The 20235-nt window shown below is 39.6% G+C and overlaps 1 protein-coding gene across 3 annotated transcripts in view; it reads left to right on the plus strand.

The window, feature by feature from the left end:
- The first annotated feature begins 3447 nt into the window (after positions 1-3447).
- gbf1 (golgi brefeldin A resistant guanine nucleotide exchange factor 1) overlaps positions 3448-20235 on the plus strand; it is a 119887-nt gene continuing 103099 nt past the window's right edge. For 2 of the 3 annotated variants that reach the window (XM_078273890.1, XM_078273892.1), the window contains exons 1-3: positions 3448-3743; positions 7362-7466; positions 10853-10919. In XM_078273890.1, coding sequence (XP_078130016.1) covers positions 7371-7466; positions 10853-10919 — 163 coding nt within the window. In that variant the 5' untranslated portion in view covers positions 3448-3743; positions 7362-7370. The remainder of the gene's footprint in view (positions 3744-7361; positions 7467-10852; positions 10920-20235) is intronic. The other variant, XM_078273891.1, reaches the window with a different exon arrangement.

Below are 20235 nucleotides of genomic sequence, written 5' to 3' on the forward strand. Positions count from 1 at the left end.
CCGGACCATATATGCTGTTTAAAACCTCCATCAAAACCCAGTTTAATTACCAATATATTACAGTTATATTACTGATTGTCTGGAATCAGTGGGGAACATTCAGGGCCATAGCTTTGTCATGTCACCTGAATTTAGTGGGTTTAGCAACCTAGGGTGAGTTTTACGTGCATAATTAAATGGGTAGTTCAAAATGTTGGGTGACAGTAAGATGAGAAGATCAACAAAAGATGAACAACTGTGTTAAAAATGATCTGGTTCTCTGGACTAAAAAGTCAAAGGTACAAGCCTGTGGACATAAAAACTAAAGGATAGAAGTCAACTACGCCTCCAAAGGTGCATTTCGTCGAGAAACACCCAATCACAGAGCTTCAATTCATACAATTTCATAGCCATGAATATGCCCTCAGGCCTCAAGCAGTGCATCTCCAAGAATGTTGGAGGAACTTGTGATAAACAAGCCTCAATTTATCACTTCCACATCTTTCAAACAAGAATACACACGCCAAATATGACACAACCCTTTTGCAACACGACTCATATTACAGTGTCGGGGTTTATGCGTGTATGTTTTATGAAGCCAAAATGCTGAGTCCTCGCTCACTGAAGCATAGAACCATCACCTGGAGCCTGACAACGTGGTGTAAATGTGTCATTTTGGTGTTTTCTGTAAAGAATTTTAAATAAATTATTTTTTCCTATATTCTCATGTCTGTAATTAATGATGAACTGACTCATGTCAAAGAGCTTATGTAAATATTTTCAGTTTGGATGAAGGAAATGTAATCAAAAGAAATCCAGCTGTTTCAAATGCAGCTGAACAGGGATTGGAGAGGAATTTGGTGGATCAAATGAGGATATGCAACACAACTGCATGGATATTAAAGATGATTTCTTATTTCTTTAGGCAGTGGTGATTAAACCAATTTGTGACCGCATGTTTGTTTTCCACATGTGAATAGATTTTCTATACCATCTGTGAGAACGTTGCAAATGTACATACAAGTGCATGAGAAAAAAAATTAAGAAAGTTATTGCCTCGGTGTTGCAGACGTATTTGCTATCGTGGAAAATGACATGCATATATTTGCTGATGAAATTTTGCAATTACAAATCCCACAGGTGATCAAACACTTTGCAAAGAGCAAACAGAGGTCTGACACACATGCTGTAGATTCTACATGCTTTAAACACAGAGCAATACTTTGAGTGTAAATGTTGAGCAAATGGCTGCTTTTGATTGCACGGAGAGAGAGATAAGAAATTGTAGGATTGTAGCTGTGCAATCTTTACATATAGGCCTCCACCCAATACACAGCCAACACATACATTGTTTTGTGACTGATTGTTGGGTCATTGTATTAGATTGGTACAATCTCTAAAGTCCTTTGATACACTTACATGAAAGTTAATTTTTTCACCCACTGCCTTTTTTGTTGTTGAAAAAAACATAACAGAACATACCAGGGAAGCAATATCATTCCATCCAACAATCATAAGCAAACAGGAGCCTAAAGACACAACCTCAACAGCAGCTAGTGGGAGAAATACTCCAGTACGTTCACAGATTAATCAAAACACGATAGGCTTACTAAGGTAATGAAGCTCAATGTACTCCACAAGATTATTTCTGGCCACTCATAACCAAAACACATGCTAAGAGGTTCCTTGTATTTCATTGGACAATCTCTCATAAGGAAACAGCTATGGTAGTCTTTCATACTACATTAACACACATAAGCAGGCTTGAAAGGCCTGCAACATATAACATGATACTAAGCAATTGTGCAGTTTTACCAGACAATAAGCTAACACCAAGAATACATTGTTTTGCATCCATTACTACTTAAATACCACAGCGTTTCTTAATACTGGATCTAATAAAGATCTCAGAAGACTGGGTGCCTGGGTAGCTCACCTTGCAGAGCGCGCACCCATATACGGAGGCTCAGTCCTCGACACAGCTTCCGCAGGTTCGACTCCGACCTGTGGCCTTTTGCTGCATGTCATTCCCCCTCTCTCTCCCCTTTCATGCCTAAGCTGTCCTGTCATAATAAAGGTTTAAAAATAAATAACTAAATAAAGATCTCAGAAGACCAGAATATTGTGTTCAATGGTCATGACTATGTAATGTACATTTCAATCAAGTCTTACTTTATATAGACTAAAGTGTTGGACACATTTCGCGAAATTCCGTGTTAGCCTGAAATTCTGAAAGCATAAACATTACAGTGGAGTAATGGTTTTAGAAGAACAAAACAAGAAAGAAATGACCAAAAAGTTCATGAATGTCTTGTAACAAGAGTATGGGGCTGAGCAAAAAAGAGATGAAAATCCTCTGTCTTGTCTACTCATTGCATGAAAAAAGGGACAGTTTTTTTTCTTCTGCATAATATTCGTTGCATTGAATATAATAATGGTTGATGTTTTTTTTATTTTATTTTATTTATTATTTGTGCAATAAAACATAACAAGAAAACATAGGACAATTGGATGGTGTTAAAACATACAGACATGAGGTCATTAAGACCGGTACAGTACAGAACAGTCTTGCCAAAGTTATTGTCTTAATATATAAAACCGTTTCCTTCTTGAAAACATTAAAGTGAGGACTATTATAAGATTGATAAGAAAATATTCTTTCTCAAATGTAGTGTACCTGACAAAACCAAAGAACACATTATCCAGTGAAGCTCAAAATTACAGATAATATTATCCAAGATAAACCTACAAATATCTAGCCACAGTTTACGGGTATATATGTATACATTTCCAGAACAGATGGAGAATATTTTCAGTATGGTAATCACATAAGGCACAGCTCAAATCAATATCATTTTTGAATATAACAAAAAAGGGACTTAACCTAAACTTATTTAACCTTATTTTTCAAAAATATTTTTTTGTGGGAGAGTCCAAACCCTTTTCCAGTAAAAAATTGTAAACTATTACTATTACTATTATTCCAATAAACTATTCAAGGTGAAACAGAAACAATATAACTGTATATTGAAATAGAGTATGGATCTTATGGTTGTTCTTACACACAGATGGGTTAAAGCACACTTTTTTTGTGATTCAATTACATCAGTAGTTACATCAGTATAAGGAATCAGAAATAGAACCCTTAAACAGCATAGACACATCAGAGAGAGACTGTTCTCTTCAATGGAGCGTCAGACCGTGCTTTCGTCATCAACCCTGCGCAACCAATCGGTACTCCACTGCTGCTACCTTTGTCCCGCCCTTATTTCTCTGTAACACAAGTGAAGCTTTCTTTTTTGGGAGTCCCTGTAAGTCTATATGGTTAGACAAATTGCACAAACGCTACACTTCCTTAAACTTCGATTCTCTAATATCTTCTTGTATTTTAAAGCCCTACATAACGCTTATTAAAGTGATCAGTTTGCTTGCCTGTCAATCAAAACTCGGTCACCAGGCTAGGTTGAGACTGCAGAGCTTTTCCACGTCAGTGTGTTTACCAAGACCAGATTGACAGCTGCAGGAAGGTGTTCAGTTTATTCACTTATGGAGCATTTTTTGAAGAGTGAATGAATACGTAGTGTTTGGAAATATTACGTTATCACGCAGTGGAATGTCCGAAACTTTTAGTTTGTCCTGTTCTCGTAGTGAACTGAACTTTGGTCTTCTTCATTCACTGTTGGCCGGCTAGCCTGCTAGTTTGCCGAGCTAGGCTAGCATTAGCTACAGCAGGACTCCATCTTTGAAATAGCAGCATCATACAGGTAATATGTTTATTTCTAGAGAACCAGCACAGCGTGCTTACATATCTGACAACAGGCGTTTTACTTTATTAAATCAGGAAAATAAGTGACTGTTGTCTGAGAGTGCAAACACGGAAGACACCTCTATCCTCAGCCAGATGACACGCTAGCTAAGTAGTTAGCTGTGAGGTTTCTGGGCAGGTAACGTTAACATATGCAACGCATTTGTAAACTCCTTACTTCGTTGATAGATATTAGCTAAATGTTAGTCGTGTGTCCTCTCATTGTGTCTTTGTGTGTCCCAGAGGACTGTCAACAGTCCCAACACATTAGTGTGGTGGAGAGCTAGCCTGTTAGCTTTGCTTTTCAGGTAGACGCCACTGACTGACTAGCTAGCTAGTTAATCTAATTAGCCAGCTGGCACCTTACTAGCTCTTCAGACAGCCAACTAGCAGGCTATATCACTTGCTTTTGTTGTATGACTGCATTATGTTGCACTTTTATAACATGTGTTGAGAGTCTCACTATGTCTTTGTTAGATTCACCTTCGAAATGCCTGGAGCCCTGACTGTTTTTGTATTTCTTACAAGTTGCAGCCAGAGGTGCTGTGCCATCCAGCTGGTTGTTAGCATTGCTTTCTAAGAGCATGGAAGAAAGTCTTGGAGTTTACTCAACAACATGCCGTGGTTTATGTGCTTCATTGCTAGCCTGACCATGAGTGTCACTAGAAAAGCTCTTATCATGCAAAAACAGTTAGTAAAAATCATCACCTGCCAAAATAAACAGTTTTATGAAGACTTTTAATCTGGATACTATTCTGAAAAGCAGGGAGCCCCTCTGGCCCCTGAGCTGTCATTCAGACAAGTATATAAGGTACTGATCTGGAGGGGAGACATGTTAACATTTTAGATTATTTTGGAACCGGCCTTGTTTTCCTGTCTGGTACCCCAGTATACAAAAGTCTATATCCACGACGTTCCACTTCCGGGATGCTCTTGTTCTGCCGGAAATTCTTCTGGGTGTCTCTCTTTTCGGATGTCCTGTCACCTTCCTCTTTCTTTGTGTTGTAATATTAACCTCTGGTGGATTTCTGAGGTTAACTGCTCCTCAGATCTCTGCAGGGTAAATCCAGACAGCTAGCTAGACTATCTGTCCAATCTGAGTTTTCTGTTGCACGACTAAAACTACTTTTGAACGTCCACACGTTCCACCAAAACAAGTTCCTTCCTGAGACTATTTAGCAGAGGCACCGTGGCTCCGTCCGGCTCTTAGCACCGCCCAAGGCGATTGTGATTGGTTTAAAGAAATGCCAATAAACCAGAGCACGTTTTTCTCCCATCCCGGAATGCTGTGTGGACTAGCCAGACCTTCCTCTGCAGCGCTGTGGAGGAAAGTCTGGCAATGCGAGACTTTCAACACAATAATAGTCTTATCATCCGACAGGAACCCTGCAGAACCCGTTCATGTTGTCCTGCTCAACACAGTAGCTGTAGCGAGACAACATGCAGTGACTGTATGTTTATACTTGTGGGCTTTATTAAATGACAGCATTCATTATTAATATGTTAGAAGGTTTCTCATATTGTTAATAAATAAATAAATGAAGGCAATTGAAGGTAAGCTGTGATGCAGGCAGTTTTTTTTGGTAATGCAAAACCATTTAGTTCTCAAACATTTGACCTAAACTCACTTGTTTTTACTAAGTTTACTGTACCTGCTGTGTGCGCTGTGCAGCTGTATTATGTTGGAAATTATGATATCAGACACTTGACATCACTGATTCAGATTGGAATTGGTGGTTTGAAAAACGTAATCGCTAGTGAGGACTCGTATATATGACAAGTCTCTACATCCTGACCCCTACCTGTCATACCTTCATCGTCTTATTATTTTGAATAGGCTGCTGACCATGAATTTGAAAGAATGTGCCCTCCTCCACCTACTCTTTACATTTCTAAATCTTCCTATAAAGTAAGAGTATTATCTGGCATGGCTTTCATGACACAAGGAAAAAGGTTAATCCTGCCATTTTGAGGCATACTGCTTGTCAAATATGAACAGCATGTCATGTTGATATTGTTTGATTATCCTTATTGGTTTTTAGGCATTGTCAAGGTACACATGGGCCTTTGCTGTTTGGTTCTTAGATTCTATATTTTATAGTTTTTAGTTTGACTTTAGGCTTGGTGACTTCATTTTCATATACTTCTTGCAGCAGTTCAGATTTTCATACTGGATATGATTGTTTATCCATAGCTAGGGCTGGGCAATAATTCAATATGATCATTTATCGTCTTTCAATGGAATGATATCATGATGAAATCATATATTGAGATATTGTGACATACAATTGCGTTGTCTAAATTGATAAATACAAGCACACATTAACTCAATGTTCTCAGAAAATCTGTTGTCAAACATTTTGAGGGAATATCGTTTGAAGAATTGTGGATTTGTTTTAACATCACACTATTTTTGTGCATGCATGTCAACATAGTCAGTATATAGCTGAAAAATAATTTCACTTGAAACCACAGTTTGATGATTATTTATCTAAAATCTCATTGTAAAAAATATTTTGTGAAAGCACCAATAGTCAACCCGACAATATCGTCGCAATATCGAGGTATTTGGTCAAAAATAATGTGATATCTGATTTTCTCCATATCGCCCAGCCCTATTCATAGCTTAAGATGAATTCACATGAATTGCTGTACAAAATATGTTTGCCATAAGAAATGCTATCGGACAGTTTTACTTGATGGCTCAGGGGTCTGTAGGACATTATTTATAGCAGCGAGTATATGCCAGTATTTCACGTGGTTTGTGTGTGTGTTTCATTAATTGATTGGTTGAATATTTCATTCAGGCACCCACCCATGCATGCACTCTCTAATCTTAAGATAGTGAATTTTGATTTCAGTAATGGGTAAGGCAGGTTATACATGAATCAATTTTCTGATAATAATCACAGCATTATTGATACAGATATGTTAACAACGTGTACTTAAGTATTCCAAATCACATGTAAATATAAGCTCATGTTCTTTGAGTCAAGTGATATATAGTGTCTTTTTATTTTACCTCAAATTCATACCAGACATCAGTTTCTGGAGCATCAATCCAATCCAAACGGACCTCAGTTCCAGTGTCACTGTCTTTAGAAGCAGCTGACCTGTCAGCAGCTGGAGGACACAATGTCATCTCCAATCACCAAATAGTTTATAAGTATTTATTGAAGAACCCATTTTGAAACTGGGGGCCTTGATCCGTCATTATAGATGTAGTTTATAAGTTCACAGCATATAGACTGCGAGTAATTTTCATGCTAACTTTAACAAACAGAAGTGTGTCTGTTTTGTGAGATGGAAGAGTGACGACATTAAAACCAAAAATAATAGTGTAATAAAATAATGTATTTTCGTACTTCAGTAGTTATGCTGTGACAGATTTTACTAAAATATAACCTGTTATATTTCACCTAGACCTGACAACTGTCAACCATGATATCTTGATATAATCTTTTTGCAACAATACTGTTTTATACAGAGACTTGAAGTGATTATATAGAGTTATCGCCCATCCCTGGCTTGAATTTTCTGCCAAAGTCAACTATCCCCTCCTCTTTTTTTCTCTCAGAAAAGCAGCATGGTGGACAAGAATATCTACATCGTCCAGGGTGAAATTAGTACTGTTGTTGGAGCTATCAAGAGGAACTCCAGATGGAATACCCACACTCCACTGGTAAGTTAAAACAGCAATTATATTTGCTATTTTTAACTGAGTTGAGGTTGAATTAACTAAAGATATGAAAGCTGACTCGTGCGTAGGGTAGGACTTAAAGGGTAACTACTGTTTTTTTTCATCCTGGACCCTATTTTCTTATGTGTTTGTGTGTAAGTGACTGATGTTTGAAATTGGTCCAGTGTTAAGCGTGAACGCTGTGTTGTTTTTTTGCCGCTGACAGACTCAGATTATTATTCTATATAATATAAGACTCCATTTAAAAAAAACAATACTTTTAGCTAGGCCTGTCACGATAGTCAATAAATCAATTAATCGCACGATAAAAAAAAATGAGCTCCATAATTTTTACGGCCGCGATAATTTCCATTTGCATGCTTGTTTGTTTTCCTTATCTCTCTCTCTCTCTCTCTCTCTCTCTCTCTCTCTCTCTCTCTCTCTCTACCAAAGAGACTGGAGGACCACTCTCGGTTCCTTAGCGTAACGAGGAGTGAACCCTCTTGTCGCATGGTCTTTGTGTGGGGGGGAGGCGGGACTCCTGGCGGAGAGAGACAGAGAAAACGCTAGTTGTTGGAGCAGGGCATCCTGCAGCACTTTGCAGTTAAGGCGCCGTGAAAAAAAAAGAAAAGCATATGAGCGATATCCGCCGTGATACTCGGCGTCCTGTTTTCTCCCTTTCATTCCAAAGCACACAGTTGACAACCTGCAGGTGGAGACAGGCTCGGACATACACGCCACTGTGGACTTGTCAGTCTCGCAAGCGGTTTCAGGAAAGTGGCTGCATGTGTCCGACAATGCACAGAACATTAACGGTACAAGCCTCCAGCTGTCCACAGACACGGAGTGGGGAAAGTGTCAGAGGCTCCCAGACGGTGAACTGAGACTCCGTTACCTGCTTGTCGGTCAACGGTTAATGATCAGTTATTTAATTTCATTGTGTTTTTTTTTTGGAAGGCTGGCTGCCAAAAATCGCCACTTACTAGCTAATTAATTAGCCTGAGGTAAACGATAGCTATCAGTAAACAGAAGTGACGTGGTGGCTGGCGTCTGGTATGTGCGCCAGTTTTTGTGTATGTGTGGGTGTGTGTGTGTGTGTGTGTGTGTGGGTGTTGGCCCGTCTCCGCGAAGCTCCGACCTGCAGACAGCAGAGGAGCAGAAGAAAGTAGCTGTACCTTCGCCAAAATGAAGACTGAAAAACAGAACTATTTTGGTACAAACATTTACTTGCCATGTGGCAGATAGCCATATAGATATCATTTATTAATTATATATTATTTAAATTTAATATTTAGTGTTTAATAAATAATTGTTAAATGTAGTACAGTGTCTGTAGTCTATCACAAACACTCGAGGAATGCTGCAAACATTTGACAGCCAGTACGGATTGCCTGGGAGAACATACGGGTCACAAACGGCAATCCAACAACTGAACAACAGCGTGAAAGACGCCATACTAAAAGATCAAATCATATTGTGGATATTTAAAATGTCTTCCAGTTCCAGTGTTAAATATTCTTTACAAATAAAAGTGTACTGATCTTTGAAAGGGTGTACCTGCATTATTATGCCATTATCATTATATTAGATGAAAATGGTTTCTGTCGGCTTTGAATGAAGTGTGTTTTACGATGCTAAAATGACTGATTGATTATTTACATGGAGTCTGGTGGGTTTAGCGAACGCAATTTCGCGAATGTTTTAAAAAAAGGATCTTACTCTTTAACAGAAAGGTCGACCTCCTTAGAAATCCTTTCCATAATGTTGTCAGACACTTAGAATATTAATCTGAGCCTGTCAGCGGTAAACAAGGACTTTTGTGAAGGTAAATACAAGCTGGACAATTGCCCTATTAACTTACAAAGTAGCTTGTTTCACTGATTTCTGACTGCAGCGATCTCGCTTAACACTGGACCAATGTCAAAGATTGTTGTTCCCGTCAGTCACTTAGACACAGAAACATAGGAACATAGGGTCCAGGATAAAGGAAACGGTAGTTACCCTTTAACTTCAGGTTTTACTAGTCACTCCTTTTGATTTGGCAACTTTATTTCCAATAACGTCAAACTGATACTCCACCCTTGGGTCAGTACTAGTTTAAAATGACTGATGTTGTGATGGAAGTTATATTTTTAAAGGAAACTTGAGAATCACAGGAATGACATTGCTGTAGTCCACAATAATCACAGAATCATTCCTTTACTCTGTAGTTAATTTTGTCATCCACTTACATATTTTGCAATCAGTGATTGCTGGTGTAGAAGGGACAGCATGTATCAGGTGTAGCGATCTAATTAATCATTTTTTGCTGCTTCAGCTTTCCAAATTTAGTTGTGGTGTTGACTTAATTAAAAATGTACGACATATCTTGTTTGCCTTCTTATTTTTAGAAATGAAGTCAAATCAGAATACAGAAACTCCTCATTAAAATGTTCCTTTGATTATCGCTGACGCATCTCAAGAACTTGAAGTCCACCTGTTGCAAATTCATGAAGTTTGTTAAAGGGCTTTTCAAGCCTTGCTGCATCTGTCTTTGAAGCCACATATGCAACATGAACTGATGATTTTATACTGCTGATAACTCATTCAGGATATTGACCTGCCTCATTGTGCCATGCATACAAAACCAAAGACTTTCAGGAAAGTTGGAAAACTTTCCACTTGACCTGTATTGTCAATTGAAACAAAAAATCTACGATCTGACAATGTGCTGAAAACAACTGCAAGGCTTTACCAGATACACTAACCCTCTGCTTGTTTATCAAGACTCCATAATCCACTTTTTTAAAAAGCTGCACTTAAGTCTAGTAAAATGAGAATGGAGCAGTCTCTGGTCTCTGCATTCAGTAACGGGCCATTTGTGACTCTTGAGAAGTGCAGTTTCTGTGCTATGATTTTTCCAAAAACCTGACTGAAAGGTTTTAAAAACACTATTGTCTCCCACGGCTTTCAGAGGTTGTAATAAAAGTTTTTTTTTTTTTTTGATTTTGGCACTAAATGGAAGTTTGGAAACGACGATATATAGTTATTGTAGACAGGCTAGGTTTTTTGAGGAGCGGCAGTCTTGAAATAGTGAGAGACACAGCCATTAGAAAGGGAAATGTTCACTATATTGAACCACATCCCAAACTACTTATACAAATCTAGAGGGCATAACATCAGCTGGACTAGTGTCCACTAGTTTGTCAACAGAAATGGGACAATTGGGAAATTGAAGGAAACAGGAGTGGAATATTGTTAGTGAAAAAGGCCATAAATAGCACTTTCTTGCATCTTCTGTTAGCTTTGTTTGAAGAAATGGAAATCTGGATGGCCTTAAATGATCCACTCACAGTGTGCATGTCCTCCCATGCTCCATCATGTTCTTATCATGTATTTTCTCTGCCCAGGACGAAGAACAGGACCCGTTACTTAACAGCTTTGGCCACCTCAAGGAAATACTCAACAACATAAAAGGTATGTGTGGCTAATGTAGTTTGGGTGTAAGGTGATGGTATAGGTAGGTCTGGCGATGTGAGACTAGTACCAGTTTGATGTTTGACTGACGGCTTCCACACCAGCCTAGGCAAACCAAATGCATCAGATTTACACCTCTTTCACACCAATGACCAGGGTTGGGCCAGGGTTGTCTGATCAGTGTTCAACCCTTCTTTTGGAAATTCAAACCAAGCCAGTCAACATGGGTATATCCCTGGTCATGACGGCGGTGCCGAGAGAATTAAACTTTTGATAAGTGTCTTAGCATAAGTGTGATAAGTGAACTTCCGGGCACTCACTGTCAGCGGACTGTTGGCAAATGAATTGAACCGCTCCGCTCTGCTGTTGTTGAAGCTGCCTGTGAAAATCCAGTGTAAAGCACACTGAGACTAGACAAAATAGGTCGGGTGTGAAAGCACCCAGAATCTGCAAAAATTTGCTTCTTTCTCTGTTAATCAAAGTGCAGTGGAAACTGTCACTAGGTAACTGTCTTACATTTTTGTTTGTTTTGACAGATTACTTGAGTTGTGTTAGGACTGTGAGCATACTCAGGATTGCTTTCACAAATTACCTTTTCCCCCTTTTATCTGTATAGTAAGGAGATATTTAATCAGGTGTGCACAGTAGATATCCACAGAGAAATGCCTTGGCCTTTCACATTTATCAATATTATCTCACAACATCTTGTGGTGGAAGTGATTTTTTTTAATATATATATTGCTGTTTGACAATTTTTTTCAAACTGTCCATATTATGAGAAGACAATGGTGGTAAATGGTAGAGTGCAAGTGTCTCAGTACAAAAAAGATGTCAAGATGTCAGTGGTTAGCATTATGTGCAGTAGCATCCACCTGAGATACAGTTAAAAGTACATTACTTCTAATATCTGTATTTTTCAAATTAATTTTTCATGCTAAGGGTTGGGCTTTTATGTTGCAAATTAAGATGCTATTCTAGAATAGTTTAAGACACACACAAGTTGTATGTGTATGCTTGTCTGGCCTCCTTGGCTGGTTGTAATGTGTAGCCTATTTTCAGTTAAAGCAAAACTATATATGACAAAAATGTTTTTGAGTTTTTATTCTCAACCTACAAATGCGATGATTTAAAGTACTACTTAACTTTTTCACCTCTGCCCAGTTAAACTACAGTCCCATGCAGCAGCCGCTACCCCACACTCTAACAGTCTAAATGTCAACTCTCATGTTTTACTTGCTTTACCGGCTGTGGCTCAGGAGGTAGAGCGATCGTCTACTAATCGGGAGGTCGGTGGTTCGATCCCTGGCCCCTACATGTTGTAGTGCCCTTGGGCACGATACAGAAATTGCTCCTGATGTGCCATCGGTGTGTAATGGGAGCAAACGTTTATCTGTTGAGCAGATGACGCCTTGTATGGCAGCCTCGGCCACCAGCGTATGAATATGTGAGTGAATGGTGTGAATGTTGCCTGAGTAGTTGCTAAGACTAGAAAAGCGCTGTATAAATGCACTCTATTTACCTGTAAGACTATGAGTTTGAATGCTTCATCTGTGATGCGAAAACTTCATATTTCCATGATATTTACCGTCAAAGAAAGATGAATGTTTAAAAGGTTAAGGAGAGTGATATTACAGCTTCAGTTCCCTGTCGGAAAGGGCTGTCTGACAGCAAGTGAGCAGTGTTTCCCATACATTGATGTATTTGTTGCGGCTGCCAACGTTAGCGCTTGTTACAGCAAACCCCTAACGTCAGTTAAATTAAGCTTGTGCACGTGCCTGGTGTTTATGTGTGCAGGTTTTGAGACTCATCAAACGCCATAAACGGACCAGTGCTGCTTCGATTTCACGTCCATACTGAAACTGTTTATTTATTTATTTATTGTTTTAAAGGGCGGCCAGTCACAAAGTTTTAGTTGGCCTTTTTGGTCATAATAATCTCGGCCCAAGCCCCTGACGTAAGTGGTTTTTGGTTCTGAACCAGCAAAGTGTTGATGCTGCTCTGGAACCAGTTTTCCCCTGCAGAGAGCCGAGTCTTTGGCTGTCGAAACGCTAAGAACTGGTTGGAGATTAGGAACCGGCCCTCAAACTGCCTTGGTGGAAAAGGGTGAGACCCCAGCTGGCTCTGAGGAAAATCCTGCATGTTGTCATGCCTTTGCAATGAGAGGCCTGGCAACTCTCACAGCCCTACAGCTCCAGTTGTAGAAGTTGTGAGCAATGGGAAAGATGCAACACATGGAGCTGCACAGTTTGAGCCCCCACCGCTGCTGTCTTACTCCAGGGAATGCCTTTGTCACTGTGAGATGGACAGGCGCTGCTGGCTGAGGCGGAGTCCACCACACTGGTTCACCCTCCTCTTTCCTTTTCCTCTCCCTGTAACCCTTTACCTTCAGCCCTCAAATCACCAAAAGCCTTTGTTCCTCTGTTACCCTCACTTAAACAGATTCCTTTACAGTTACTGTATTTGACCAGAATGGAAGTCGAATATAAAATGTTTCCCCTAGCTTTTTTAGGCATTTGCATGAAGTAATGAGTCCATGTCAAGGATGTTTGAAAGCCTTGTTGCATCCTTAAGCCCAAATCCCCTGTGCACCCAGTCTCTGAAATGTTACATCTATGCCCTGATAAGAGACAAAATGGAGAGCAAATAACCACAGTAGAGCTCAATTCTGTGCTTGACAGACTGATCAATTTGTTTTGTTTTTGCAGCAGCATAACAACCTAATAGATCTCTCATAGAGAAACACAGCAATATTTTGGCAGGAAATCTTGCGGGTGGGCTGTGTTTTGCTGCTGCTTTGAGGCTTCGCAGTGGCCCAGCTGTCTGCTTAATGAAAGCCCAGTAATTCCATTCATTCCGGTGTGTATCTCTGCTCCCTCTAACACCTGAAGCAAAGGAAATATGAATTAGTCCCCACAAGGTTTCTCAGCCCCTCTGACTCTCTACTCTTGTTTTCTTTCTTTCTATATGTCGCTCTCTCTGTCTCGCTGAGGGTTTCGCTGCTCTGGCGGTCCTCTGCTATTGTAACTAATGTGATTGACAGGACCATGTGCCATGGAGCTGGAGAGTAGTGCAGCTGGAAGTATATCATCTGCAATTTTAGTTGGGTAAATATAGCAGGGAGTCTTGTCAAGCAGAGAGATAAATTGTTCTGGGAAAGGAAGTCTTGTCTCTCTTTTCTTAAAGCAGAAAAAAAAGTTTCCTTCTACTCCTGGAAAATGCAAGGTCCTCTCTTGACTCCTGAACAATGAGAGCACAGTTGAAGAACATGACCCAACGATGGACCATGTGTTGTGATGCTTCAGCTCCACCTTGCTCAGTCAGCCAGGCAAATCGGGCCCAGGAAGCGGGGGCCTTTCCTCTGATATAAATGGGATGGTTTGGATTGAGCCTGATATCTAATGCCCCATCCCTAACCTCATTAGACCCATATCATTAAGTGCTTTCCACAGCTTTGTGGCCAGCATCTGTCTTTAAATATGTACTGGCTTGCAAAAAAGATTGGTGTTTTCTGTCCTACATAGGTTCTTTGGTTTTAAACTTAAAGAACACAATGGTACATATATTGTTTAAAAATAATAATAATGAACAGTTAAGCATCAGTTCAGTCCTTTAGTAAATTTGTACATAACATTTTTAATGGTGCAGGTTCTTTTTTCATTTTGTACAGGAAGTTTGTGGCTTGTGCGTACCATTAAACCCATAGAAAACTTTGATTGGTAATTACACGGTCATTGTTTTTGTGGCTGTATGTTGTTCACAATTTCATATTAGTTTGATTATTATTATTTTGATTATATTGCCTTGTCATGTGATTTCATTAGTGCTAGTTGGCCAACAGTTGGCTAATCGGATCAGTAGCTGTTAACATGAATAGCCATGTGGGTTGTGTTGCGTCTAATCCAGGCATTACGCTGGAATTAAAAACAAGAAACTGATAGTGACAAATTGGCTCTAAGATTTGAATTGTTGCTGCATTTAAGTATAAACTCCAAATATATTTGGTGTTCCAACATCTGAAACAATGTTTGAGCTGCAGATTGAGTCTTTGTCTCTTAACTGACATTGACATGAGGTCTCTCCCGTATAGGATTGTCATCACACAGACAAATCTGTCTCAATCTCTTGTTGAATAATTCTTTGGATTTATTTTACTGCTGGACTATACCTCAGAGAGTAAGAGAGAGAGAGAGAGCAGTCTGACATTTTATTTCCTCTCCTGCGCACCTATTTCTTTTCAGGTACACCTTTTTTTTTTTTCTTTTTTTTTTTTTATCCAGAATTCACTGAGCCTCAGCTTTTCAAATCTTCAATTCTTTCCCTTCCACCCTCCTCTCCCATCAACCCCCTCTGCTGCAGCGAAGGTCAGATTTTTGACAAGTCTGCAGAAGAAACAGTCTGTTCCTAAATCCCTTCATTTTTATTCATACAAATACAGGTTTAGAGCCCCTTGCAGCCCCCCAGATACAAAGCCAGAGTGGCCTTTTGACTGACAGCTTTCTCCTTTTCATCCAAACACTAACGAAATTCACAAGCACACCTCTAATTGACTCGAATCACCAGCACAGCACCAGAAGTAGATATCAGGGGGCATGGCAGTGGATTTGCAGAATGAACATTGTGGAGGATGATTTGATTACTCTCCAGCTGACCTTTTACAATAATGATCGTGCTTTCCCAAAAGCAGAGCACAAAGCAGAGCTAATTTGGCATGGAATACTAGAATTATGACAAAAATAATATATTTTTAATAAGGTAGTTATAGGCCCTAACAAGTGACGGCCATTGTATGCACTCATTCATGTATTTTATCAGTTGTAGTAATAAATGAATGTGCTCAGTGTGGTCAGTATGATGACGCTTGTGTTTTGAAAATGTTTCCTTTTGTTTTCACACAGCCTAATCCATGCATTACCGACAACCTCACTAATTCATCACATTTTACAATTTTGTCAGTCATCGAGAGAGCATGCACACATGCCTTCTCTCCGTGTTATTTCAAGGTCAAGCGTGAGCGGGTGTCGTCTTGGTGCCCAGCTGTGGTCAGGCAGGCGCTGGCGGGCCTCGGGGGTTTGCAGCCCGAGCACTTGCGATCTGGTTGTGGCCTTTTACCCCCCCCCCCCCCGTTACACCCTCTCACCCCTCTCTTCCTTTTCCCTGCCACCTGATCTTCACACATAAATCACTCCCAATTGAACCAGCAGAAGGCAGCTGGTGAATGCCGAGGAAGAGGAACCATAATTCATGTCACTCAGCCACTTATGCAAATATGTTTACTCATGAAGGCATTCTGAGCAAGAAGAATCTGCCTCACGGCAATTCTTTACATGTCTGCCGCGTGGCCCGGGTGTCCCTTAGCTTTAGGCATGAGATCACGGGTTAAATTCTCAGTCCTGCTGTCAGTGTTATTTTTACGACATGGTCAGATTTACCTAGGCTTGGCATAAGTAGCTAGATAAATGATCTATGCTTGTACAGAGAAAAAAATATGCAACAAATTATTATTTCCATTATTGATTAATCTGCTTGATTTAATTTTACTTGAACATTAATTTTGTTCATAAAATGACAGAAAAAACACTTTACACTTCCTCAAATTCATGTTGATGTCTTCAAATTGCTTGTTATACAACATTCTAAAACCCAAAGATATTCAGTTTCTGATCATGGAAGACAAAGAAAAGCCGCAGTTCTACACATCTGGGAACCTTGAACTAGTGAATTTTTGGTATTTTTGCTTGAAAGAAATACTTGAATGGTTACTTGATTATTAATTGACTGAGCGATTAATTGATTCATTGTTTGAGCCCTGAAATATAGCTAAGTCAATGTAACAACAACAAAAAAATGAACGTAATGGAACATACTGCCAAATGTCAATGTCATGTTTCGCACAATCTTGTAAATGTTACGGATTCATTTGTCCCAGTTATATTATTGTCAAGGCTTTGTGCAATAGTTCAGACTGGTCTTACTATGCGTACAAATAACTGTCAAAATGATACTGTTAGTTTTGTTGTAAAGATAAACCTATTTTTTAGCCTGGCTGCTCCAGTTTTTGGGAAATAATTTCCCAGAAATCATGCATGTTAATGTCAGTAACCTCAATTTAATCATAGTTGCTATATGTGTGCTTACTTTTTTCAAAGGCTCTATCTCATAACTCAGTTCCATTCAACTGGCCAGAATCTGCACCTGCAGTCATTTCAGATTAATTTACAGTGTGCTATGCTTCACACTGTCTGAGGGATGGTCCTGTCGTTGACTGTCATGTTGATGGTTGACCTGACTATGCCCCAGGTTTGTCTAGTGTAAAAAGCCTGGTACACAATGAGAATATTGCAAAAAAACAAAACGGTGTGAACATGAAAAGACTTGCCGTACAGACACCAGTTACTTTGTTGGAAAAACCCAGGGTTTCCGCGGGGTCTTAAGAAGTCTAAAAAAACTTAAAGAATTTCGAAATCAAAATTTTAGGCCTTAAAAAGTCTTAAATTCGCAGTATTGTGTTCTAGGTCTTAAATCATTTTGAACAGGTCTTAATTTTCCTACGTCCATGCAACGCTACCTATAATATTTATTATATATAATATTTATTTACCCATTATCATTCATTTTGAAATGTTTGCACTGTAAGTAGTAGTGTGAAGTAGGCCTCAACTAACTAATTTGGCTATTGATTATTGTAAGCAGTATTCATTTTTTTTAAGTTCTCAGAGCCCAAGGTGACAAATTGACAGCTTGTTTTGTCTGATCAACAGAAACAAACCACAGACATTCACGTTACGATATAACACAAGGAAAAGTCTCACATTTGAGGTGGAACTAGCAATTGTTTGGTAGTTTTACTTAAACAATTCGTCATTCAACTATTGGATTTGTTGGCCATTCATTTTCTGTTGACTAAACGTTGAAATCCTTAAAAGAAAACCTTTTGTAAATCATATTTTATCTGAACTGAGATTGGGTTTATTAGAGATTTGAACCTCCATTTGTAGTTAATTTGACTGATTAGTGTCACCTGGCTTCTGAGGTAAAGATTCAGGTCACCTGTTGCTTTTAAATGAATTAACCTAAATGTCATGGTATCAGAGAATATAAATACTAGCTGAATGGATGTGTAGTTGTAATTGATGGTAGATGGGAGGCGCCATGGATTATACAGGTGTTATACAGTGGCAAGCCTTTGGCCTACCGGTTGTAAAAGCTCCCATCAAAAGAGCTATGATTAATAGGAGTTGCTCCCCCCTCCCCAGACAGGCTGCCACCTAGTACTGGTTAGTATCTGTAAATCTGGCCAGTTAACGGTGCCCTAACCGGGGACTGACAGGCAGGGCTTAGGACCAGTGTGAAGAGGGGATGCAACTGTTGTACTGTTTCAGAGGCTCTCAACAATGTGCTGAGTGGATGGAGCGTCCCAGCAGAGGGCTATTAATCATGCCAGCTGGGGTGTCTGTTAGGTTGGAGGGGGATTGGGCTCAGGCATGGACAGAGCTGAGGGTTGGGATGAAAGAGAGGGTCCAGGGTGACGCGGAGGATATGTGTTGACAGGAACAGTGGGCAAAATGTGAGCAAAACAAACTAGCCCTCGTGAGCGCCAAAAGACAGGAGGAGGAGGGCAGTCTGGGCCAGGGCTTGGACACAACAAAATGACATTCACACTAAAGCTTCCAGCATGCACAGAGGAGTTTCCACACTATTTTCTTAATTGGAATCTGATTTTGCATTATTCAACACACAAATCAGTGTGGAAATACAGACATTTCCACTTATTTAAAATGCATGTGTGCTTTTTGTCACCATCTAAACTTAAGTCACTGATTAAACCTCACTTTAATATGATTGCTGCTCAAGTTGTGATTATACAAAACTCATTCAGAGGCTACAATACACAACTTAAAATGCTGTTTATTTGGGGTGTATTGATACACATGTAGGCATGTTGTGCGACAATAATAATCATCCATGTCAAACAGTTTGCTGTATGATTTTTAGTTATCAAGTTACTTGAATATTTGTTTTAGCCTTTCGCGGTTTTAGGAGTCACGGTGTCAAAGACTGACACCGATCTCTTGCTTTGTTTGAGGCGCTCCCTCTCTTCAGTCTACCACCATAGTTGTAGTTTTACCTTCAAATAGAGTGGTAGCTACATTTTTTCAGCCCTTTGGACTGCATGTTTGTCTAGCCATTATCTTTTCCAGGCCTGGCCCACTGAGTCAGATGGATCAGTTAAGGTCTAGACCTTCTCTGTGGTGTCAGTTGTGACTCGCTGGTGAGGATTTAGTGTTTTTCTCTGTGCAACCTGGCTTCTGTTTTAATGTTCTGTTAAGCATATTCTTATGAGGTGGTAATTGGGGTTCAGCACACGACTGATACCCTGACCCACACTCACCTTTCTTTAGCTTTCTCCAGAGCTAGTGAGCTTTGAGTTAAGTGTTGCTTTAATTACTCACACTGAGCTCTTAGCATTTATAAAACAGGAGGTATTGGGGTAGGGTTTGAAATGTTTCAACACCTCTGAATCCAGCACCCGCTCATCACTGGAGGTCTGCTCTAAAAACAGACTCATGGTCCACACGTGGTGACATATTGATTGGCTGAACAGCAATTTCAAGATTGACTATACAAGCTGACTATACAATTTCTGACAATGTCGAGGTTTTCAATGTGTAAATGAGTGTGTGTCTAAGTTTAGCCCTCTTGCAAAGCAGAATTAGTGAGCATCTGAATTTCTTTGACATGACCTGCAGGGTATGACTTATAAAACCTATACACTTAAATATGTTTGTGTTATTGTTAACATTCTGAACAAAAAAAAACAACACGCATAGAAGCATGCAGCTAAAGACACAGCATAACGTTAGCTTACTGGTAGCATGCAGCTGCCCTTTTCAGACACCATGGCCACTGCCGGAGTTGGAGATAATGGAGAAACAACAATTCAATTCAATTTTATTTAAAGTCAGAACAGAATTTCTTTCTGGACACTTTACTGATAGAGTAGGTCTAGACTACACTCTATAAATTAACAAAGACCCAAAAATCCCCATCAAGAGCAAGCATTGGTGCGACAGTGGAGAGGAAAGACTTCCCTTTAACAGGCAGAAACCTCGGACAGACCCTCACTCTTGGTGGGCGGCCATCTGCTGCTGCCAGTTGGGAAAGAGAAACACAGATATACAGAAATATGATTATTATAATAAGTATAGCTCTTGGTATGATGAACAGTGGAAATTATAGTAACAATAAAGATAACATAACTATGACTAGTAATAATAGTAGTAGCAGTGCAGGTTGTCGAACCGATAACTCAGAAATC

This window comes from Sander vitreus, chromosome 17 (genome assembly GCF_031162955.1).
Source record: "Sander vitreus isolate 19-12246 chromosome 17, sanVit1, whole genome shotgun sequence".
In the NCBI taxonomy this organism is placed as follows: domain Eukaryota; kingdom Metazoa; phylum Chordata; class Actinopteri; order Perciformes; family Percidae; genus Sander; species Sander vitreus.